This window comes from Bos mutus, chromosome 17 (assembly GCF_027580195.1).
Source record: "Bos mutus isolate GX-2022 chromosome 17, NWIPB_WYAK_1.1, whole genome shotgun sequence".
In the NCBI taxonomy this organism is placed as follows: Eukaryota; Metazoa; Chordata; class Mammalia; order Artiodactyla; family Bovidae; genus Bos; species Bos mutus.
This window is the reverse complement of record NC_091633.1, coordinates 37,065,852-37,092,495: the sequence shown is the minus strand read 5'-3', so window position 1 is coordinate 37,092,495 and position 26,644 is coordinate 37,065,852. Positions and strand designations below refer to the sequence as shown.

General features: G+C 34.9%; 1 protein-coding gene across 7 annotated transcripts in view; it reads right to left on the bottom strand.

Moving 5' to 3' along the window:
* Positions 1-26,644, bottom strand: part of BLTP1 (bridge-like lipid transfer protein family member 1) — a 195,263-nt gene that overhangs the window by 158,629 nt on the left and 9,990 nt on the right. For all 7 annotated transcript variants that reach the window (XM_070386473.1, XM_070386477.1, XM_070386476.1 and 4 more), the window contains exons 3-10: positions 22,969-23,099; positions 19,576-19,692; positions 18,500-18,578; positions 17,320-17,384; positions 9,039-9,225; positions 4,045-4,126; positions 3,073-3,266; positions 1,052-1,131 (exon numbers count right to left, since the gene is read on the bottom strand). In XM_070386473.1, the coding sequence (XP_070242574.1) occupies positions 1,052-1,131; positions 3,073-3,266; positions 4,045-4,126; positions 9,039-9,225; positions 17,320-17,384; positions 18,500-18,578; positions 19,576-19,692; positions 22,969-23,065 (901 nt within the window). In that variant the 5' untranslated portion in view covers positions 23,066-23,099. The remainder of the gene's footprint in view (positions 1-1,051; positions 1,132-3,072; positions 3,267-4,044; positions 4,127-9,038; positions 9,226-17,319; positions 17,385-18,499; positions 18,579-19,575; positions 19,693-22,968; positions 23,100-26,644) is intronic.

Genomic DNA, 26,644 nt, shown 5'->3' with positions numbered 1-26,644 from the left:
ATACTTTTCCCAGACAAATTTCATTATTAAATATCTAAAAATTCATATTGTTAATATCACCGGTAGTCTCATCAGAAAAGTCGTCAAGCTCACAATGGCAGACTCAAATTTTCCAAAATTCAAATTTTCACATGAAAGCACAAAACTATAGTTTGTCTCTAGTTGCTCTTTGAAGCAAAACTGGTGTTCCTTGAAAACTGCAAACAATTCAGCTTGAAACTCAATCACATGGTGATTTTCCTCAAAACATCAGTGTACTCTGGTATGGGGCAGAAGTACATTATGTGTACTTATTTTAAGAAGTGAATATTTAAAAGTTTAGTCAACGGTCAAGACTTGATAAAAGAAAGACACAGTAAAGCATACTGACATTTGTTGTTATTGTGAATGTGTGGCAGTAAAAAAGAGATTACTGCTATAGTTTGGAGTCACTGCCTTTGATTCATGCTAAAGCATCAGCAGTTTTGTCCACCGTAACTTTTGCATCATCAGTACAATATGACCAAAAAAAATGGCAAATAACGTCCTAATTCTGAAATACTCTGACCTCATAAACCTCCTGAAAGGTATGAAAAAGAGCATTAGGAAAATATGACTAGAAGTCCATTATTTAGCTACTTTATAAAACTGAGACCACCTGTGAAGTACTATAAATAGCTAGACTTCAATCCTTAAACTTTAAGCCTCAAATTTAACTTAGTGTGATTTTTTTTCCCCTAAGTCAGCATGAACTACTTTAACTATCACCACATTCTCTAATGGCTTTCACTCACGGTCATTTGTATTCACAATTTCTGAAGTGTACTTGCAAAAATGGAATCTGAAGGAATGATTTCTATACTGTTCTTTTTTGATATGAAATACTGAAGTATTAATATTCAACTTTGGACAAATGACACAGATATTTTTTAGGTAGGCATTCTTACATGCACATTTACCATTACTGATGCTTATTTATATCCTAAGTAAAGATACTTAAATAATAGTACATACCAGCATTTCATAGGAGAAACAGAACTATAGCTATAAAACATATTTTAAAAAATAATACCTGGCTCATCCATGTAATAGTAGATGTCAACATCATTTGACTGCATCACCACAAAACCTTCTCCCATTAATCTTGGTGGTCTACACAAAGGAAGGAAGAAGGCAAACTAAGTACATCTCCAGAATATAAAATGTTTGGTATTTTAATTAACGATGGTAATAGGTAAAAGCAAAAAAGAAAACTAAAAAGCAATCAAGTGTAGCATCTTGAAAAGGGAAAACATCTTTCACATTTACAATAAATTGTTCCATAACTGCTTTCTATATTAGACTATTTAAAAAGTAGGCACTGAAAAATTTTTGATCAGTAAATTGGTTTAAGAAAGAAAAAAATGTTTGGCATTTTGTTTTGAATAAGAGAAATCAATTTAAAACAAAGTCTAATTAAATACAATGAAAAACAATGTTCACTGGAATAGAATAATCATATTCTACATTTTCAATGATAAGTTTAAAATTAGACTTCGAATTCAACCAACTTATAATAATAATACTATAAAACTGAGAAATATCACCTTATATACTGTAAAACAAAGTATAACCTTTCAGAAACATTAAATAAAAAAATCTTTTGTCATTTTCACAACTTTATATTACGTATTTCCAAGAATATTTAGTTGATCAACTTGAAATAAATCGAAATAAATTTAAAGCACACATCTTGAACTCATTCTGGAATGAGTGTTTCTGTGCCATCAAACAATTTCCCACTTTACTTGCTTTAATTTAACAACTTTTATCTTGGTCATATACCACTATATCTTCCTTCCATATCAAAATTAACATCTAAATCATTAGATAATATAGCACATACAAATTCAACAGTCTTCTTCTAAATGTATACTAAATCATAAAGTTTAGCATTCGATTTCATCATACTACCTCCATACTTACTTTTGAAGAGTGAACTCTTCTTACAGAAACAGTGGGATACTTTTTCATTTTACTCTCTAGTAATTTTCACAAAACCCAGGATTTATTTTTTCAGTATTACAACTTGTACCCATAAATATAGAACAGTGTGCATAGCATACATTTCAAGATACTTAGCAAATTCAGTGATCTGAAGAGTGAAACCAGGTAGATCCACAGCCTCCCTGGTACACAAGCAGAGAAAATGACTGTGTCACTCTAGCCAAGCCCTAGAAAATCTAATCGCAAGCTATTCAAAAGCTGCAACTAAAAAGGAATAATCATGCTTCTCATAACCTCAAACTTTATATTGCCTACACACAAAGCTAAAAATTGAGACAGCAGAAACTCATCATATGAGTACTTACATTATACAAATTTAACCACAGAGATTCCTTCACAAAAAACAACAGAGATTGAGAATAATAAAAATTACAAGAGCCCTAATATAGCTCATGAGCATATGGACTGGAGTCAGATGGGATTTATGTGTCTGCTGTTAACTGAGGGTTGCAGTCCTCTAGAAAGGAAGCATCCCACCACAATGAGACGACTCTAGTGTGCATCATTACAACATGTCCCCTAAATGCAAGCAGCTACTTCACTGAAGAAAAGGAAATCTGGAAAGCTAGGTGGAAAACTGACTGGGACTTAAATGTCAAGCAAGCCCCAAAACTGTCTTAACTTCATCAGTTTTCCGAGATTAATTCTGATTTTGTTTTCAACTTTTCATTAACTCAAACGGTATCCCACTATAATGAATTTGTTAAATTTGCTATTTATCCATCCCTTCTGAAAGTAAAAACCTACCTGTAAAGTGTATTTTCTAACATACAAACATCGAGGCTTAACGGCCCAAAATAAATTTCCCAAATACTCTAAGCAGAAAAGGATAGAAAAATTATAAGTTCATAGAAAAATATTTAAAATAGGGGTAGACCAATGGATAAACTCCATTTATCTTATAAAGCAGGAATACTATCAACTGATTTAATTATTTATTTAATTATTGCCAAACTTACAGCAAAGAAATTAAAAGGATACTAAAGATTCTAAATGATAGCTACATTACATATAAAGAAGTATCTGTTATTTTTATGACTTTCTTACTCATCATTTTGAAGACCAACATATCTTGGACTAGGAACAAGCATGACTCGAACATTTTCAAGCTTTCCTTTCACAATATGCATGAACTGGTCAAGATGACTGGAAGGTGGTTTTGTAGTATAAGTTAAGAAAGCATCATCAAAGTTGATGCACAGAGTTTGAGGTTGGTAATGATTTCCAAAGGCCAAACGTCCCTAAAAAAAAAAAAAAAAAACAGATAAAGAGATATGGCATACTATCTAGGATATTTTTTTTCCCTTAGCTGACCTAATAACAAGCATTTTCAAACAACTATTAATGATTCCATTTTAGCAGTAATACTATTTAAGTTGCTCCATTTTGGCTTCCCAGATGGTCCAGTGCTAAAGAATCCACCTGCCAATGCAGGAGAAGCAGGTTCAACTCCTGGATCGGGAAAATTCCCTGAAGGAGAAAATGGCAACCCACTCCACTATTTTGGAGAAACACTGGAAAAATCCAATGGACAGAGGAGGACTGGCAGGCTATAGTTCCATGGGGTTGCAAAGAGTCAGACATGACTGACCACACATGCACACCAATCAATTTAGACCAGTGTTTAAAGAAATTCAAGCACCTGTGAATAAATAAACAGCCTTTAAGGTGTACACATTTGTGCTAAAATGGTCTTGGTACTGAAATAGTTCTTTCACTAAACAAAAAATGTAGCCCAGAAACTACTTCTTTTTCTAAGTGAAAACTGTATCCACAAAATTAAAAGGTTCTGCTGCTGCTGCTGCTAAGTCACTTCAGTCGTGTCCGACTCTGTGCGACCCCATAGACAGCAGCCCACCAGGCTCCCCCGTCCCGGGGATTCTCCAGGCAAGAACGCTGGAGTGGGTTGCCATTTCCTTCTCTGATGCATGAAAGTGAAAAGTGAAAGGGAAGTCGCTCAGTCATGTCCGACTCTTAGCTATTACCCATCAAATATTAACTATAGCAGAATTTACTTACTGTGCTAACATTGACCTTTATGACAGGAATAAGTGATCTCCATGAAGATGTGGGGTCTTGAGATTCTGTTTTTACTTTAACTCTGAAATGAAAAAACAAAAATTGACATATATGAGAAAATGAGAATAAGTACCTAAGAATACTGTTGACTTCCTCACAATACACATCATTAATATTAGCTGTACCTTTACAAATATAGCTAAAGACTATTGAGTAACAAAAGGACTATCTAATGGAAAACTAATATCCCTAAAATGTCTCATAAAATGTACTCTTACCACATATCAATTTTTACATAAGAAGTTGTAACAGAAAAGAATATTTTTAGAATGACAAACTTCAATGACAAAAGTCTAAATTTTGATTTGCTGTCATTATATCTACCATTATGTCCATGACACAAAAATGTAACATTTTACAAAAGAGCAAAAATTATAATTAAAACAAAAATGATCAAGGTACATGTCATTTAGATGTTTTAAGTGCTTCAAGTACTTCTAACAGTTCAGCTGATCCTTTTCCTTCCCTACTCCCACCACTTGGTGACAAAATAATTTTCTTTTAATAAAATGAAAAAGGATAGACCAAGAGTAAAAAAAAAAAGGAAATTCAGTTCAGTTCAGTTCAGTCAGTCGTGTCCAACTCTTTGTGACCCCATGGACCACAGCACGCCAGGCCTCCCTGTCCATCACCAACTCCTGGTGTTTACTCAAACTCATGTCCACTGAGTCAGTGATGCCATCCAACCATCTCATCCTCTGTCATCCCCTTCTCCTCCTGCCTTCAATCTTTCCCAGAATCCAGGGTCTTTTCAAATGAGTCAGCTCTTCGCATCAGGTGACCAAAGTATTGGAGTTTCAGCTTCAACATCAGTCCCTCCAATGAACACTCAGGACTGATCTCCTTTAGGATGGACTAGTTGGATCTCCTTGCAGTCCAAGGGACTCTCAAGAGTCTTCTCCAACACCACAGTTCAAAAGCATCAATTCTTCGGTGCTCAGCTTTCTTTATAGTCCAACTCTCACGTCTATACATGACTACTGGAAAAACCATAGCCTTGACTAGACGGACCTTTGTTGGCAAAGTAATGTCTCTGCTTTTGAATATGCTGTCTAGGTTGGTCATAACCTTCCTTCCAAAGAAACTGTCCATACACAAAGTACACAAAATTCAAGAAATGAAAAATTCTCAGCAATTCACTAAAGATTTCATATGAAAACTTGAGGCATGTCTCTTCAATAATTCGGTAACTCCTAAATCACACTTCTAGAGCTGTATTTGTAAGGTGGCCCTCAGTGCTTAAAACTAAATTCAAAACTAACCTCACAACCAGCCCCTAACCTCTTTCTCCAAGGTTCCTTTCATGCATGCCAAGTCGCTTCAGTCATGTCCAACTCTCTGCAACCCTATGGACTGTAGTCGTCCAGGCTCCTCTCCAGGCAAGAATACTGGAGTGTGTTGCCATGCCCTCTCCTCCAGGTGAACTTCCCTGACCTAGGGATCCAACCCAGGTCAATGTGCATTGCAGGCAGATTGTTTACCACTCATGCCACCTGGGAAGCCAACTAAGCATGTTGTTCTTCAGTCGCTCAGTCGTGTCCAGCTGTTTGTGAGCCCATGGATTGCAGAATGTCAGGCTTCCCTGTCCTTCACTATCTGCCAGAGTTTGCTCAAACTCATATCCATTGAGTCGGTGATGCCATCCATCTCATCCTCTGTTGTCCCTTCTTCTCCTAAACATGACCACTGTTTAAATTAGAAATTTGGATTCATTGTTGACTCACTCTTCTTATTCATTCTCCACATTTCCTCCATCACTCTCTTAAGTATCCATTTGCCTAAGTGTATCTGGAATCCATCCACTTTTCTCCCTTCCTCTTTTTGACAAGCCAGTTGATGATCATCTCTACCCTGAACTGTTACAACATCTTTTATCTTGTCTCCCTGCCTCCAGTCTTATTTCCCTCCAATCATAACACAGCACTGCTGACCTCAGGTAAGGCCAGGTCATTTTTAACATTTTGAATTGATGCTTTTGAACTGTGGTGTTGGAGAAGACTCTTGCGAGTCCCTTGGACTGCAAGGAGATCCAACCAGTCCATTCTGAAGGAGATCAGCCCTGGGATTTCTTTGGAAGGAATGATGCTAAAGCTGATCCAGTACTTTGGCCACCTTGCAAAGAGTTGACTCATTGGAAAAGACTCTGATGCCTGGAGGGATTGGGGGCAGGAGGAAAAGGGGACGACAGAGGATGAGATGGTTGGATGGCATCACTGACTGGATGGACGTGAGCCTGAGTGAACTCCGGGAGTTGGTGATGGACAGGAGGCCTGGCGTGCTGCATTTCATGGGGTCACAAAGAGTCGGACACAACTGAGCAACTGAACTGAACATCATTTCTAACAGTGAATTCTGCTAACCATTTTAGTTTAATTTATCCTCACCTCAAGTAATCCACTCCAGCCTCAGTAACAACTTGTGTATTGCATATGACGTTTCTTCTCCATGACCCTGCATCTCCTTCTCTGCTTAAGTCATTTACCCTTAAGGCTTCAAACTCCTGATCTTCCTGTATGTGCCCAGAGAATTCTGTTTTGTCCCTGTTATATTTCTTGCACTAAAATTGTCTATTAAGTGTTCGAACTCCCATAGTAGGCTGTAAATTCCCTCAAGAAGTTGTCATATTCTCACTATCTTCAGTACCTAAGCTCAATGCCTGGGACATAATATGCATTACATATTTAACTGAGAAATAAAATCCTCATCATCTAGTTAAAAAAAAAAAAAAAGGTGACTTCCCTGGTGTTCCAGTGGTTAAGGGTCTCGCCTTGCAATGTAGAGGATACTGGTTCGAGCCCTCACCCAGGATGATCTCATATGCCTCAGACCAACTAAACCTGTGCACCACAACTACTGAGCCCAAGCTCTAGAGCCCATGCACCACAAATACTGACGTCTGCATGCTGTGGAACCTATGCTCTGCAACAGGAGAAGCCACTGAAATGAGAAGACCAGGCACTGCAACTAGAAAAAGCTCGCACGCAGCAATGAAGACCCAACACAGCCATACATAAATTAATCTAAAAAAAAAAAAAACTATTTTGTGTACAAGGCTGCTTCAACATTCAATAATCAACACCTTAAAAGCGAAAAATCAAAGGATTATACCAAGAGACACAAAAAAATTTGACAAAATCCAATACTTACTCATGATTAAAACCTCGTGGTAAACTATGAATAGAGGGGGACTTCCTCAACTTGATAAAGAATATCTACCATAAAAACTACAGTTAACATCATACTTAATAGTGAGAAACTACAAGTTTTCCCACAAAGACTAGGTACAAAGCAAGGATGTTCCTTGTCATCACTTTTCTCCAAATTTGTACTAGAAGTGTTCTAGCTACTGCAATAAGACCAAAAAAAAAAAAAGGAAAGGAAAGAAAAGGTATAAAGACTTGGAAGGAAGAAATAAGACGAAATAAGAGTATTTCCTTGCAGCTGACATAATCATCCATGTAGAAAAATTGGAAAGAAGTGACCAAAAATACTCTTAGAACTAATAAATAACTATAGCAAGGTTGCAAGATACAAGATTAGTAATATACAAGTATCAATCACTTTCCTATATACTAGTAATGAGCAAATGGATTTTGAAATTTAAAACATATTACTATACTTAAGCACCACAGAAAATTAAATACTTAGGTGTATATTTAACAATTTTTATATAAGATCTATGTGAGGAAAACTATAAAACTCTGATGAAAGATATCAAAGAGAACTAAATAATTAGACAGACATTCCATGTTCATTGATAGGAAGACACAACACTGCCAAGATGTCAATTCTTCCCAACTTGATTTATAGATTCAATGCAATCCCTACTAAAATCTCAACAAGGTATTCTGTGAATATTGGCAAATGGATTCTAAAGTTTATTTGAAGAAGCAAAAGATCAAGAATAGCCAAGAAAATAATGAAGGAGAAAAGCAACGTTGGAGGAATGACATCAGTTGATTTCAAGACTTAACCACAAAGCTACAGAAATCAACACACTGTGGTATTGTGTGAAAGAAAATGAACAGCTCAATGAAACAGAACACAGAACCTAGAAACCAATAAAATGAAACTGTATGATTGTATATGCACCTAACTATGTATATATATTTATAGACTTGAGAGTGATAGCTGCTCAGTCATTCATGACTCTTTGCAACCCCATGGGCTGTAGCCTGCCTGGCTCCTCTGTTCATGGAATTCTCCAGGCAAGATTACTGGAGTGGGTTGCCATTTCCTTCTCCAGGGGATGTTCCTGACCCAGGGATCCTGCATTGCAGGAGAGTCTTTACCATCTGAGCCACCAGGGAAGCCTACTATTAAGAGACATTTCTAAGTATAAAGACAGGTCAACTTAAAAAGTATCAGCAGATATATGCTTGACTTTATCTTATAATCTATAGATAATACATTAGAATATGTAATGAATCCATATACCTTTTCCAAAGGAATACCCAAGACAGAAGTAGCAATAAAGTTATAAATGACAGTCATCAATCAGATGAAATAAATTAGATGAAGCTTTTCTCTCTCAAAGAGATGGGGGATGGGCAAGTGGTCAGGAAGGAAATACAATGTGCTTTTAACTTTGCATGAAAAATAATGTTTAGACTTATATGTGTGTATTTAAAAGAATAAAAACCAAATTGATAGCAGTAGTTATCAACATGAGAGAAGCAGAACTGGTAAGCAGAGCAGACTGGACGGCTTTAAGCTGAGATCTAATCTTTTTTACATAGTTCTATATATTTTACATAATCTAGTCTATATTATTCTATATAATTTTTAAAGAATCTTATAATTATAAGAATAAAAATTTTAGTTAATCTACAAAGAAAGATTAGGCTATGTTTAGGTGAACAGTGTTAATAATACTCTAATAAAAGCAGATGTTTAAATGTTGGAGATTAATAAAATTCAAGTGTGACATCAACCTTTCAATTTTGGACTGGGTTCTTGTTCTTCCATTTTCTCGTGTTTTATCATCTTCTTTCTTGGGTGGAATTATTGTTGGCTCCAAACCAAACAATTCTTGAAGATGTCCATAAAGATCCGAACGATTATAGACATGAAATTCAAAGTCATTGACTGTGATGTATAATCTAGTTTCTGCTTTTGGATCTAAAGATATCAATTACAAAAAAAAAAAGTTTTTAGTCAACTTTTTAAGAACTTTAGTTAAAAGTTTTAAGTCAAATCCTTTTCCAAAGCTAAAGTAACTCAAATGATTTATTTTAAAATAGAATTCTATGATAAAAGGGAATTACATTTTTAAAGTAATAAAACATCGACAAAGAAAAAAAGCTGATATCACTATAATATTTCAGCTTGGCATTCCAAAACAATCTGAATTTCTACATCCCAGTTGTATAACAACAAAAAGATTTTATGCCAAGAAGAGCACAATGCCATTTACAGAGTAAAACTTTACCCCAATATAGCCATAAGTATATACTAAAATATACATAGTAAAATGTTCAAGTTATAATGCATTAAAATATCACACTAGTATTTGAATTTGTGCATATAGAAACTATGACTTTATAAATAATAGTTTGTTTTTTAAAACTACACAATGCTAAAACAAAGATTTCATGAATTGTAGGTGCAAATATTAATAATAATCTCAAACAAAAGATGTAACTGTATTAAAAGAGTCAAGCAAGACAAAATAATAATAGTTTAGCCATTACACAAAGTCAAGGACCTTTAGTTCTTCCTCAAGGGCTACAGATAATATTCTGAGCCATGTCCTCTGAACTCTTCTGCAGATACTGAAATCCCTATAAGGGGGAAGAAGTTAATTGTATGCTGTCCACTAGTACATAAACCACAGACCAGCTGGAACCAGAAGGGTGATGACGCTGACTCCCCATTACCACACCACCAACCAATGAGAAGAATGTCTGTGAGCTGATCACGCCCTGCCCTTTGAACACTATAAAACTCTCTCCAAGGTGGGACACACAGTCTTGAGGGCATTAGCCCCTCTAGCCTGGCAAAGCAATGAAATTCTCTCTCTAGACTTCATCCAAAACTCTGACTCCGAGATTTAATCCAGCACCAGTGTACAGAGGCCAAATTTCAGCAACACACATACACAGGTTCTTTGGCGGGGCAGGGGGGGAGGGAGTTGGGAAAACCAACACTTGATTCTCCAGGAACTAGAAAAAGACAGTAAATAAACAGTAAAAAGGATGTAAGACTGAATTCCTGTAACACTGTTTACAAATGTTATGATCTAAGGCAGTACATTAACCACCCTTAGCCTCATTGCCTTATCCTCTCTATAAAATGAGAATACCTCTACCTACCTGTAAGATGGTTATACTATAAATACTAGTTTCCTTGCATTAGCAGGTTAAATTCTTACTAATCATACTGATTTATAACAAATTTTATTCTTTTTAAATAGTCTTTCATTTCATAGTGTGATATAATAAAAACAGCTCATCTCTATTGAACAGTTGCTATGTTCTAGGCACTTTACTCATAGAATTTCATTTAATCCTCACAACAAACCTTAGCAGTCAGAGCCCAAGATTATATAACTCAGAGGAAGACTAAAATCCAGGTCTCCAAATACTGGTTCTTAAACACAAAATAAAATTACTTATTAATTTTATCAATAAATATAATGGCTATTTCAAAAGCAAAAATGTTATTAATCCCTGAAAACAAAAATGTGTCAAAAGGGTCCAGGTATTTCTTTGCATTTTACAAAAAACTGATCAATAGTCATACCTTAAATGCAGTATTTAATTGTTAAATTCTGGTAACACTAGATTTCTCACTGACATTTATCTCTCCTGGAAATTTTAAAAGCAGTTTTTAGGTTTCATTCATTCTGATGACACTTGGAGTCAAACAGAAAATTTTAATTAATACATAATTTAAGAAAGGTATAATCAACTGGCTCTTTTAAATCTCTCTACATTAATAATGTTCTACACTTGAAGGCAGAATCTTCTTCTCATACTTCTTGTCATCTAACATTCATACAATGAGCTTCCCAAATTCATTTGTTAACAAACTGTTCATTGTTATTCAGTCACTAAGTTGTGTCTGACTCCTTACGACCCCAAGGACTGTTGCACACCAGGCTCCTCTGTCCTCCACTATCTCCCAGAATTTGCTCGAACTCATGTCCATTGAGTCAGTGATGCTATCTAACCATCTCATCCTCTGTCGCCCCCTTCTCTTCCTGCCCTCAATGTTTCCCAGCATCAGGGTCTTTTCCAATGAGTGGGCTGTTCGCATCAGAGCTTCAGTTTTAGCATCAGTCTGATGAATATTCAGGGTTAATTTCCTTTAGGATTGACCAGTTTGATCCCCTTACTGTCCAAGGGACTCTCAAGAGTCTTTCCAGTACCATAGTGCGAAAGAATCAATTCTTCGGCACTGAAACGTCTCTACGGTCCAACTCTCACATCTGTATATGGTTACTGGAAAAATCATGGCTTTGACTGTATGGACCTTTCTTGGCAAAGTGATGTCTCTGCTTTTTAATACATTGTCTAGGTTTGTCATAGCTTTCCTTTCAAGGAGTAAGCATCGCCCAATAGATATAAGTATAGACGTAAAAAGCTCTTAACAAGCAGTTAATTTATGAAGGAAAAAAGTAAATAAATGTTGTAGAACAGTGTAAGTCTCCTGAACAAATAGCTAATTGAGACTTATTCTCCAAAGGGAAATCAGGAAAAAGGCACTATTTAATTATGCAATTGGGACACATGTTATTTGTAGTAAAAAATCTAAGTGCTACCAAGGCCTTGTAATATACTCAGAATCAAGTCTATCGACCTTTCAAAAATTGTTCAGGGATTTTTATTTCCTTCATGTATTTAACAAACAAGATTTAGATGCTACATATTTAACAGTACTAGATTATACTAGGCTAAAACTTCTAAGCAACAAAATAATAGGGACATACTTTACCATCACCTTTTCACTCCTTAATAATCTAAGAATTCCTCTGGATATGAAGGATGCATGTCTAGCTAGTCAGACTAGTATAAATTTAAATACTATGATATATCACTGTATATTAAGAGGTAACTGGTCCTGCTATTTGTTTCCCAAAAGAATCCCTTAAAATTAAGTATCCTCAAAATAAAGACTTTTGACTGAAATCCTCATTAAATAGTCTTTAGTCAACAACCCATCTATAACAGATCACTAGTTCATGACTTAGGAAATATTTTACAACAAATTCTATGGTAAACAAATTAGATGTATTATTTTTTTTCTCTTTTGTAAAGAGTTACACTGGACAAGTAACAACTTTAAAACTGCTCCTGGCTTAAATTATCTCAACCAAGCTCTATGGCATAGTAGTTTTGCACTGGACACTCTTTTCTCCTAATAGAGGAGTTCTAAAACTTCCTAATGAAAATCTTGACCCTACTCACAGAAGGGACCTGTCTCCTTAGATGGCTAGTGGCCATATATCTACTCAGACACATGCCCCAGTTAGGCTTTTAAATTTGCCACAAAGAAACATCAATTATCTCTATTTCCTCTTGATTAACTATCAGCGCACGTGGATCTGCCCTTAATAAGCAAGAAATAATAACCAGACTGTAAGGTCATATTATTGAATATAGCCTACTATTTTAACCCATATTCTACAATATTGTACAACACTTTCTGGCCTATTCACTCCTCTATACACTATATTCTAAATGATGCCCATTAATCATGCCAGACTAATCATGTACTTAGACCAAACTGATTATTCCTGCACTGCTGTTTGGCATTGTGTCTTTACCTTTGAAGGATGTGACTATGAGCACATTGTTAAGAATGTCATCCTTTACAACAGAGAATATATTTTAAAAGCATATGGAAGAGAAACTTCTTTGGCCATTCATCAAAGTTGTGCTCTTCATGAGCACATACATGTAAATTTTCAAATGTAGGTAAAACTATGAGCAAATAATTAGAATTATAAAAGTATAACTGGTAAAGCCTACCAACTTTTAACATCACTGTAAAATGGAGGTTTGAAATCTTTTTTCTACTGCAAACTTCTGGCATAAAAAAACAAGAAAGAACAATTTAGACTAAATGTTCTTCAGTATTAAGAATATAAAATTTCCAAAAATCATGACAATGTTTCTGCTCTACATTATGGACAATTACAGAGAGGGCAGAAACAGAAATTTATGTTAGCATTAAGAGTGACAAAAAGAATCCGAGACATAAAGAAATGACAGGGGAGAGCCAGTCATGAAAGAACCAATATTAGAGCAATTTGTATTAGACTGCATTTATGCATCTTAAATAGTGATTACATTTTGCCATATTCTTTGAAGTGAGCTAAGTTCATGTCACTCCCCTGCCCCAAAACCTTTCATGGCAGTGGCTTGCCAGTGTTCAACAACCTCCATTACATAGCTTCCATCTTATCCCCTATTATTCCTTTACCTTGTATTTACCACCATATGGCGTTGTGAATTCCTAAACACACCTGTTTTCAAACCTCAATGCCATTGGTCAAACCAGTTATTCCATCTGAGCTACCCTCCCTTCCACTCCACCTATACCTGACACAATCCTATATTCACTGTCATCACCAAGCATGCTACTTAAGAGATGGAACTTTCACAACAGCTTTTCCATTCTGTGCGTGTCTGCATGTGTGCTAAGTCACTTCAGTTGTGTCCGACTCTTTGGGACCCTGTGGACTGTAGTCTGCCAGGCTCCTCTGTCCAAGGGATTCTCCAGGCAAGAATACTGGAGTGAGTTGCTGTTTCCTCCTCCAGGGAATTTTCCCAACCCAAGATCGAACCCAGGTCTCTTAAATCTGCAGCATTGGCAAGCAGGTTCTTTACCACTAGCACCACCTGGGAAGCCCTCTACCATTCTGCCTCCTTGACAAATAGACAGAACTTTAAACACCATGAATTTGCTGGGACCACACCAAGTGGTCCATATCAAAATTGGTAATTCTGAGGATGGTTCACTGTTTTTCCTCAACACACACTCACTGTTCTCTTTTTTCTTTAATTACAATTGTTTGTATGCATTTATTCCCTCAAATAATTTTGAATAATACTCTTTATTTTTTATTCCCCCTCCAGATTAGCACAATGATCAGTAGAGTGAATGTAAAATAAGTATCTGTTAAATTAGGTAAAGATTTTCATCGAAAGTTACCTCTTTCTTAAAGAACTTGGGTCAGTTATTCTTGACCCTCATTCAAGAATTGTGGTGAACAGCAAACCACTTTAAGGAGATGTTAACATTTCATGATAAAATGAAGTAATTATTTTCTTCAAAACAAAAGACTGTAAACAATTTAAGACGGTATCCCCCATATCAATGAAAATTCTGAAGTGGGCAATCCCAGTAGGCCTAGTTTACAACCTGCAGTTACCTCTGGATACTTCAAATACCTTCATTCCTCCCATAAGCTGTGATAAGTGTTTATTTATACATAAGAATCTTCAAGAACCCTCTTGGGCCACATTTGACAAGGCTATTTAATAAATACAAGGGACACTAGACTGGAAGTTAGCAGACCTGGGTTTTTGTTCTGATTTTAACAGCTATAATCAGAGGAACTTATGATTTTTCCATCTACAAAATGAGGGGGCTTTGAGGACATTAGCTGTTTCCAAATTGATGATGGATTTCGAGAAAAATCGGTTGTTTTCTGTGTTCCTTGGAATTCTGGAGTCAAGAGCATTGGGTGGGGTGGTGTTAGGTCAAATGGGCCTCCTCAAACCACCATTTCCCTACAGCTTTATCAGTTCACATTATCATTTTAAAACACCAAGGGGGGAAAAAAATCTGGAATAAAACTTCTAATGCAAATATAAAATAGGGTGGGTTTGTTTGTTTTACCACAAACAAGCTATATAAATGAAGAGAACTTTTGTTTTGGCTCCACTGTAACCTTGCTTTCAAAATTTATGTTAACTAACATGTAAAAAGAAAAAAGATTAAATCAAAACAGCGAGACCTTATCACACAGACTGCAAGATTAACAGAAGCATGACATGCTGAGGAAAAATACTCTCCTAAAGAAATCTATCTCTAAGGCACAACCTAGATGCACTTTTCAAACTAAATCAAGGGTAGAAATACTGGGCATGCCCAAAATTAAGTGAATGTGTTAGAAACTAGAACTGAACTCAAAAGAATCTGGCTCTCAGGAATGAGCTTTAACCACCTCTAAAGTGTAAGATATCTTTAAGTACCACCTTTAAGACTTACAGTCAAATTTAAAAAAGAATCAAGAATATTCTCTCCACAATACCTAAGCAATGTAGGAAAGTACTTTCATATTAATAAAAAGTCAAAACTTAAAAACAAAAGATTCCCAATGCACTAACATATTACCTAAAGGACATTTTATTCTCCTGTGAGAATGCTTACAGTAACTACTAAGAAATGAGGTAAAAAGGTTGGTTTAACAACCAAAATTCCAAAATCATAGACTGAAGACAGGTAATGACACAGAGCCATTCTCAATCACAGATGAGAGACTGCAAAAAGCCTATTTCAAAGGTCCACAGAACACTTTTATCATAAGAAGTCACTGAGCTTCTGTTCAAAACTATCTAATATACAACTCTAATTTTTAGAAAACTTTTTCCAGAAATGAAATTTGCCCATTATTCTTTCTAATAATTCAGGTTTCATTAACTCTGCAGATGTCAAATTCTAACCCATTAATGCCAACATTTTCAAGGTAGAGTACATTATGTTTTATATAGGAGGGATGAAAGATATGTGGGAGGAAGGCAATGATAGTTTAAAAAAAAAGACTAAACAACAGTGAAACAATAGGGAAATCTAAAAATAATTTAGGGTAGCTCAAACTTTTGCTAAGTTTTAAAACTTTCAGAACTTTACTCTATTTTCCCATAGAAAAAACAGTATACATCATGATGAGATTCTTAGGGGAGCTCACATACACACAACCCAACACTTAGTTGGAAAGTTCCAAAATTATACAGAACCAACCACCATTTCAGAACCTCACTGGGGAGCCTGAAACACAGGTCCTCATACCTAAGAAAAGGTGGAGGGGTTTCATTCTCTTTTGATCCTACACTCCCAGGTAGCACTTAAATTCTCCTTAAAAGTAGTTATCAAAAAGTATGGTCCAGGGACCTCTGGGGGGATCCTGAGACCCTTTCTTGGGGAACACAAAGTCAAAATTATTTTGATAATATTATTATACTAAGATATTTGACTTTTTAAGAGTCATTTTCATGAGTGGACAATGGGGTTTTTTAAAGGCTATAAGAAGTATATGAATATGAAAGCAGAGGTGAGAATTCAATTACCTTCCATTAGGAGAGACATTTAAAATATTTGCAAAATTTAAAACGATGTCAGTCTTCTCACTATATTTTTGCTTTGGAAAAATTATTCTTCATAAAGTGCTATTTAACATATGTAATGGATTTATTATAAATATTTTTAATGATTAAAATGTTTCTATTATGACCAGGCTTAATTTGAATGCAGCAAATATTAAACAGATACAACTTAATAAATAAAACCTCTTTGGAATCCTCAATTATTTATAATGTAACAAATCCTGAGATCAAACATGTTTGCGAATTACTATTCTAGAAAGTAAAGACAAGGTTTCCTCTCCTTGAGGCCACTGGTGTGGTTAATGTAGAGAAGAAAAGTTACAGGCACAGACAGGAGCACCTAGAGTTGTGAAATGAACAGGTGAGCAGAATATACTGAGATAAAATTCTGATGATAAAAAGCAGAAACAGAAGAGAGTCTAGAGTATGCATTTCCTCTTTCCTACACATCCTTACCATAGTAGATAAATGCGAATTAGTAGCAATGTTATGTAAAAGTATGAATAAAGCAAAGAAGCTAAAAAGATAAGCATCTTAGTAGAGTGATTAAAGAGTGCTAGGAAAGCCACTTTAACCACAGTATGGGATTAAGTCCACAGATGTAATAGGAGGTAAGACTAGAAATGTGGGTAAGGGTCATACTGAGAATAACCCTAAATAAACAATAGACTAAGGAAACTAAATTTAACCACGCAGAGGAAAGCTGCTGCAGGATTTTCAGCTAAGGAATGTTAAAATCAGTTCTGTAAACTCCAAAGGTTTTAAAAATATTTTTATCTACTACAAAATGTGAAACATTTCAACATCTACAAATGAAAATTCTGATTATATTACTGAAGATTTCAAATACATGAAAAAATGAAACCACGTTGCTTACCATGTTGCTTCTGCTTTGGATTATACATTTTCCACCACCGAAAAATTATAAATCCATCTTGAATTCTAAGCAAGATAAATTACAAAATTGAAAGCTTAAACAACAATTTATTTAACTCATTTCTTAGTTATCATAAAAAAGCAGGAAACTGATAATAGGGAAATACAGAAAACTGGACACTAGCACACTTAGACGTTTCATACTCTTCCAATTAAGAAAGGAAAAGATCTGTAAAAGCTCTTAGATTCTTCTGTTTAGGTAAACTGTAATACCAAATAACATTTAGTAGGAAAATAAAGTGTTAACAGAAAAAACTTTTTCTTTTTCAAGTGATATTTTTTAAATGAAAATTATATAAACTAAAAGTCAAATCTTGAAAGGAAGATATTAGCACACAAAGGGAAAACTTGTAAAGATTTTCTTTCATTTCTATAATGACATATCACTGCATCTCCCCAAAGGGTAGAATTATAGCCTAACTTTTACTTTTAACTTGGAAATAGTTTTAGACTCACAAAGAAGTTACCTCTACTATTATAAGTGAGGTATGAGTGCTGCTAAACTCTAGCACTTCTCAACTAATTTAGTGTCTCCAAGTTTTATCCAAGTAACAAATTTTAAGAAAATCACATGAATAGAGTAAGCTTTTCTTTCAAGGCTTACAGAATACAGACTATATCAAATATATGAACTATCATTTTTCATTATATTCAATTTTCATCTATTTCATAAGGTAAAACTAGAAATGCTATTAAGGTTAAATTATTCTAAAATTTCACTATATATAAAAAAGGGATAATGGATAAGAGATATCAACACCCCTGATCCTTGCTTATATAACAAACGACCACAATGAATTCTACAACAAAAATGCTCAAGTAATCTAATGCTCAATTTTTAAAACTAGGGATGATATGAGATTGTCCATTTCTATAAGCTGCTATTCAAATATGATTTTTTTGGCCAGTGTAAACCTTAGCTAAATTAATCCATGGATAGAAACATTAAAAAAAAAAAATCAATTCACCAGGTATGAATCACTGAAAAAAATGATTGCTGATTTATGGTTTTATTTGAAAATCCAACATTGTTCCTATGAAAAAGCAAGCCATATTCAATTCAGTATTATAATTAAAAAAGTTTATAATATTTCAGATTTAAGATGGACATTTATTTTTACCTAATAGACATGTCTTCTGTAATATAATAGATTTCACGAACCATGACTTTTCCAGAAAGAACAGAGAAAGAAAATGAACCTGTTGTAGGAAAAAAAAAAAACCCAACAGCAATTAATGTAATTGTTTTGAAAAACAGTAGAGCCCTAAAAGCTTTAAATAATCTTCACATTCAATTTATTCAATAATTAAATGTTCTTTCCCTACTTCTTTCCTGATATCCTTACAGCCTTATTAATCTTGTCACTTTCCCCTCAAATGTAAGAAAAAGTGCCATAGATATCATTACTATGAACTGAGTTACTAAATAATTATATGAGGACGTTAGTTTAACAGCTACTTCTATGAATAATTCTCTTGATTAGGCACAGTCATTAAATGAACCCAAAGCAGTTCACCATTTTTCTCCATTAATTTCGGTGACTCCAGGAACCAGTCATTGCCTCAAATTAATGAAAGACTACTTATGTTTGAGAGAACTTTTATTTATGACCAGTAAGAGGTACTCTAAGGAAGAGCAGAAATATTCTATTAGGTGATCCCTTACCTCTTTTTCCCAGTGGTTCAGGGTTTTTCCAAAGAATATGACTTCCTAATATACCCTCCTATCTACTTGCAAACTTCCCATTTATAAGTAGGTTAAATTAATAACAAAAGCTACAAAATGAAGTACACAAGATGATTCCACTTAGTTATAGATTTTTTAGGTATCAGTTTTTTTTAAAAAAGCAGAACTTCATCAAGCATTAGAAATTTTCTTTGGATGGTAAAATGTTGAGAAATATCCAGTTCCATTTTTTATATGTGTCCAGATAATTCAAATTATTTTAATGAGGATCTCTTGTAATCCAAAAAAGTCAAAAGGCTACTACAGAAACCCTTTGGGAAATAAGAACGAGGTAAAGGACATAACCAAATGGTAGTTCAACTCTAGTCGGGGTACTATATTAGAGAAATTTCAGGTAGATTAGTTTAACTTTCATGAAACAAATGTAAATTTCTAAAGCCACTGCGTGTTTACAAAATAAACTTACAATTTCCAGATTACACAGAAGAAAAAAAAATTACTCAGACTTACCAATATGAATATAGCCATGCTTGTATAATCTGTTAAGAACCAGTGTTAAAATAAGGCCAACATTCCGAGAATTATAATACGTGAGATAAATAATCCATCCACAAGACAAAATAGTAGCTGTTGGAAGAAAAGAATGCAAAAAAAGGATCTCACTATACATTTCCTTTTGATCACCTTAACATTTTAATAAAAATTTGTTAGTAAAAGATCATTTATCATGTTCAGAAACGAGAAGATTTTCTTCCAAACGGTAACATGTCCTCTTACAATTTAATACTTGAAGTTTTAAAACCAGAGGTTGATTCTACTTTACCCACCTTTCAAATTCATTCTCTTTAGTCATTCACCAGAAAAATTGAGATTTCAATCAGATCAAGTAAAACAATGTTTCAAGTAAAACTACTTTCCTTTTTTTCTGTTTCATTTTACACTACTTTGTACAGTTTTATTTATTAAACACACACAAAGTGTTCTGGGAAAAGAAAGCCCATATTTCTGAATATTCTGGAAAAAAAAAAAATCTACCTTTATTAGACTCAGAGTTCATTCTTAAGCTATTTCCTAAAGGCTACAGTCACTTACCAAGAACACTGATGATTTTTTTACGAAAACTGATGATTTTTTTACATCAGAGAAAAGTCACTTTAAAAACAAATCAACAGTCTCTGCTTTTAAAATACTGTTGGAAAGAAGTGAGAAATTTAACCTACTTAAAGGCATATTATGGCATCTGGTCCCATCACTTCATGGGAAATAGATGGGGAAACAGTGGAAACAGTGTCAGACTTTATTTTTTTGGGCCCCAAAATCACTGCAGATGGTGACTGCAGCCATGAAATTAAAAGACGCTTACTCCTTGGAAGGAAAGTTATGACCAACCTAGATAGCATACTCAAAAGCAGAGACATTACTTTGCCAACAAAGGTTCGTCTAGTCAAGGCTATGTATGTATGTGAAAGTTGGACTGTGAAAAAGGCTGAGCGCCAAAGAATTGATGCTTTTGAACTGTGGTGTTGGAGAAGACTCTTGAGAGTCCCTTGGACTGCAAGGAGATCCAACCAGTCCATTCTGAAGGAGATCAGCCCTGGGATTTCTTTGGAGGGAATGATTCTGAAGCTGAAACTCCAGTACTTTGGCTACCTCCTGCGAAGAGTCGACTCACTGGAAAAGACTCTGATGCTGGGAGGGATTGGGGGCGGGAGGAGAAGGGGACAACAGAGGATGAGATGGCTGGATGGCATCACTGACTCAATGGACGTTGAGTCTCAGTGAACTCCGGGAGTTGGTGATGGACAGGGAGGCCTGGCGTGCTGCGATTCATGGGGTCGCAAAGAGTCAGACACAACTGAGCGACTGAACTGAAAGGCATATCTATATTGAATAGGCCACAAAATATTAATATTATTATGTTGCAATTGGTAACACAGTAACTTACTTTTAAAGAACACCATTAAATACGCTTCAATACATGTTATTCTATATTTGACCATTTTTCATGAAAAGTTTATAGTCGCTAATAAAATCTGTAATATTCCTCCCAAAACACCTAACTCCTTAATACATAAATGACAAAATACAAGAACGTATTTTTTGATAAATTTTCTTTTACTTATGCATTTGAAAAGTATAACTATTTTCTAGATTAAGACAAAGTAATATAAAGCAATTTAATATATGTAACCTTTTAGCAACACTGTATTAAGTTTGTACTTTTAAAAAATTATGTTAACATACCTAAAACAAAGCAGTCACTGAGAGTCAAAATACATCATTAATTACTTATGGTAGCTTAGACTGATGTTAATAGCTTTGAGATATCAAGTGCTATGATTTGTCCATAAAAATTATTTCTAGAACAATTCTTTTGAACAATTATTTTGATGATACAATATTATTTTAAACTTAAAGTCATCCTGTATTAATTTTTACCGTGAATCACTGTGTGAACAGCAAGTTGCTATGGGCTCTTCAGAAAGGCAAAGGTATTTGCTGAGAAAGCACGCTCTCATCTCAGAAAGTAGACCCCCTGGGAGCTGTGGCCCTTTCAGTGTATCATGTCCCTCCCCACTCCATGCCCTTCCATATTGTAAGACCATTAGTAAAATAGAGAGATCAAACAACCCCTCATTGTTTTCCTGGTTGTTGTTATTATTTTCACCTGAAAGAAAGGAGCTGTATACCATGCATAAAAAAAAAAACAGAAATTCTAAATGATAGGAAAGGGGGCACACAGGATATAAGAAAGATGTCTGCCTTTAATTAAACTAAAAGATAATTTTCAATGCTGTTTTTATGAAATTATATTTCATAGTATTATTTTGTACTTCATTTTACTTTTAAGTTTTCATTATGATAATTTAGAATAGTTCATGTTCATCAATTAGGGGAGAAAAAACAAAGTTTAAATGGTAAGCCAATCCTACCTACAAACCATAAATTATTATAATTCCCTTTATATACAGTTCTCCTCTACTGTAACCCTATCACACAGCATCATGAAAGAAGCACAAGCCTACACTCAAGAAAAAGAACAATTGTGTAACCTGTGCAAGTTATTTAATTTTTATGGGTCTCAATTCCCCAATAGGTTAATAGGAAAATATCAGCTACCTTCATAAGTCTGCTGTGAACATTACTGAGATAACACACGCAAAATGCTTGTGGCACATGGTACACAGATGTTTAATAAATATTTCCATCACCTCCCTTTCCTCTCTCACTCCATCTTACCCTTTCTATTTTCCTCTCTGCACTTTTCTAATTCCTATGCTAAAATTCAAATCAAATAGCGTTCTTCCATGAAACATCCTGGACAGTAACAACCTACAGTAATTGCTCCCTTTCTCAGTACTTGATGTATTTCTCCTTATCTGTTCATATTCATTCACTCACTCATACGTCTTCCCTCTCTCTGCAATTTAATTATATACTGCTTTGTATTATTTGTGTATACCTAGAAAAGTTCTGGAATATAAGACAAAAAAATCATTACTGGAAAATTCCACTGTCAGGTACATAAGGAATGAGGAAAGAGATAACATTTAATTAGGCAAAAACATTTACCATGAGGATTTATCACTTTATAATAAAACAAAAGTGTTTGCGTGTATGTTCGGATGGGAAATGGAAGAGCTGATCTGAAACAGCAAAGAAAAGCTAGGTCTCTTATCATCCCACTTCCCCTAACACAGACAAGGAAGCAGCCTAAGGAAAACAGCCCTCAAGAGCAGTTTCCAGAGCAAATATTCATAGAAACACAGATTAAAATACTTGTCTCCAAAAACACAAACAAATGGTATTGTAAGCACTCTAACCTCAGTGAACTACAGCTTAAAATCTGGCAGCTGTTAATTCATACACAAAATAAAGTACAAGAAAATATATTCTACTTACCAACAAGGAGCCAAACAACGTTGGAATTGTGTTCTGTAAGAAAATCTTCTAGTTGAGTGATACTAGGAACAATACTCTCATTCTTTCTTTGATCCATTACTAAAATTTTTCCAGAATAGCATCTAAAAGGCCTGAAAGAGTTCAAAAGTTAAATTTAGAATTTAACCTATGTAAGGGGAAGAAAGGTGAATTTAATAAATGTGAAAGTTTACTAAATCATATTCTGCTTTCTTCAAAGAGAGGAATGTAAAACTATAACAAACAGTAATAACAAAGATGTCCACATTTCTACATAAAATTTAAGACAATGTATCATATTTTTAAAGTCCTGATTCACCAATCTAAGTATGAATAGAGATCCAAGTTCAATTACTAAACTCTGGCTCAAAATAAGAGGGACATAATTAGTCTTAAATCTAACCAAAGATATTTATTCTCAACAATCAGGAAATATCAGTCATCAATATTAGACAAATTCATCTAGACTTGTACCCAAAACTACCACTTAATTATAAAGTATTTATATATTAAGCTTTAGTAATCCTTCTTAACCTCTATCAGCTGTGTATTCCCATTATTCCATGAAGAAACAATCTTCCTAGTTTAAATTCATTCTAGATAGAATCTGGACACTAAGCAGATCTCCTGCTATCAGATGATCAGGATAAAATATAATACACGTCAAATTGTGACCAGACATGCAAACGTATTTATGTGTGTGTAACTGAGTATGTGTATGTATGTGTATGTGTATATGTGCGTGTATGTATGTATATATGTATATGGACTGAGAATCAGCAAAAAGGAATGCAAGTTCTTCTTTTTATGATCTAAGAAACAGAAAATTATCCCTCTGAGAGTACAGTATTAACATGACTAACCCAACCCATCTATAACAAAATTACCTTGTGATAAATCAGGAAAAGGAGAAGAAAAGTTAGACAAAGAAAGCTACACAGTTAATAATCCTTTATGACCAAAGAGCATACATGACTTTCATGGAGAGTCAGAAAAACAGATTTTAAAATAGAAAGATATGTGAGGACAACTTTCTAGTTGAAATTCCATACAGTTAGCTTATAACCTTCTCAAAATGTTTTTCTGTTTACTCATCACAATCCTATCTTCACAGGTCACAAAACAAGTTTAAAAACTGGATGAGACAACATTGCAAGATACTGTCTACAAGAGGATTACAACATTTCATATGTCTGCATTGTTGAAAACACTATAATTTAGAGGCAAATTAAAAATTTATTTTAAAAAATGAGTTCAGTAACAAAAGGTTTATTATTAAAAGTATATGAAAACCTAGGGCAAAATTGCTAGAGCAACTTTAATGTTTTCATTTTTCAGTAAGCTTTTTTTCCTGTGGTTTAGAAAGTAAGTAAGAAATGTTAATGTATTGAAAACATTGGTGGTAGTCAAAGGCATGCCGTGCTGTGCTTAGTCACTCAGTTGTTCCAGCTCTTGCGACCCCATGGACTGCGCCCGCCAGGCTCCTCTGTCCAAGGGGATTCTCCAGGCAAGAAAACTGGAGTAGGCTGCCATACCCTCATCCAGGGAGAAGGCAAGGGCATGGGGTAGTGGAAATGACTGAAGAGGGTCAAAGGATACAGACTTTCAGTTATAAGATAAATAAGTTCTGGGAATTTAAAAACAGCATGGTGACTGTAAACAATAGTATAGTGCATATTGAAAGCTGCTAAGAAAATATGTTTTAATCGTTCATATCATGAGAACAATGTGTAATTATTCGAGATGATGGATGTTATCTAAACTTATTGTGGTAATCATTTTGATCATATATCAAATCATTATGTGGTACACCTTGAAGTAATACAGTGTTATATGTCAATTATATTTAAATAAAACTGAGGTGAAATGCTACATTTTACAATACTTTGAAAAAAATCTATGAACTAGTAGCAAAATTAGGAGGCTAATTTTTACAACATGAGCTTTCTCTTTCTTATCTTTTGAGACTAAAAAAAGTAAAAATTTTAAAAGGGAGAAAACACTTTGAGAAGGCCTACAATCTAAACCAAATATTCATATATTATATAATGGTTTACATATTATAAAATAACGTCTGAACCTATCTCAAACTTATTTTTCCATTTTACATATGTATCGCCAGCACACTACTGGGTTGATGAAAAGAGCACCTAGTGACTCCTAGCGGGTACTCCATGAGGGATATAGGCTGGCATTCAGATCTCCATATAAAACGGGAAGTGATCTCCCTGCCAAAAGGATCCACAGTCTTCATGCAAAATCACTTGGACCACCCATCACTTTAAGAATTGTCAAGACAGAAAGCTGCAGTATCACAGTTTTACCAACATTTGTCCAATTACTAGTTAATGCAAAATCATTAACAGAAATCAACAGACAAAGGCTGCTATACTGTTGTTAACAGTAGTTAAAAGAATATATTTTGAGCAAGTACAGAAGTAAAGGCTAAGCCTTAACAAAGGCCCTAAAATAAAGGAGACATCCTGGCCTAAGGGAAGTGTCTAAAAACAACACTGGACACAGAAAACCCAGTCTGAACTGGGGCTATACACTTGGCCACATTGCTTAAGTGCCACACAATCCCTCAAAAGTGTGGCAAAGTTTGAGATAGGTTCAGACGTTATCTTAAAGAAGATGAAATGGAGATTGATTTAAGAACCTACTGCATAACCTTCACTGAGTAAATGATGGAATAAAAAACAACCTGGTTGTTTCCTCTTTCCTACCTAAACAGTTTATGCTAAAAGCCACAAGGTGAAGTCAGTCTCTCCCATCAGGAAGCTTCCATAAGCCTCTTACCCTTCCTTTTCCATCAGAGGGCAGACAGACTGAAAACCACAATCACAGGAAACTAACCAATCTGATCACATGGACCACAGCCTTGTCTAACTCAATGAAACTATGAGCCATGCAATGTAGGGTCACCCAAGACGGACGGGTCATGGTGGAAAGTTCTGACAAAACATGGTCCACTGGAGAAGGGAATGACAAACCAGTTCAGTATTCCTGCCTTGAGAACCCCATGAACAGTATGAAAAGGCAAAAAGACAGGACACTGAAAGATGAACTCCACAGGTCGGTAGGTGTCCAATATGCTACTGGAGAACAGTGGAGAAATAACTCCAGAAAGCATGGAGAGACAGAGCCAAAGCAAAAAAAACACCCAGTTGGGGATGTGACTAGTGATGGAAGTAAAGTCCGACGCTGTAAAGGGCAATACTGCATAGGAACCTGGAATGTTAGGTCTGTGAATCAAGGCAAATTGGAAGTGGTCAAACAGGAGATGATGAGTGAACATCGACATTTTATGTATCAGCAAACTAAAAACTAAAATTCAAATTGGTGAATTTAATTAGGATGACCATTATACCTACTACTGTTGGCAAGAATCCCTTAGAAGAAATGGAGTAGCCATCATAGTCAACAAAAGGGCCCAAAATGCAGTACCTGGATGCAATCTCAAAAATGACAAAATGATCTCTGTTCATTACCAAGGCAAACCATTCACTATCACAGTAATCCAAGTCTATGCCCAGACCAGCAATGCTGAATAAGCTGAAGCTGAACAGTTCTATGAATACCTACTAGACCATCTAGAATTAACACCGAAAAAAGATGTCCTTTTCATTATAGGGGACTGGAATGCAAAAGCAGGGAG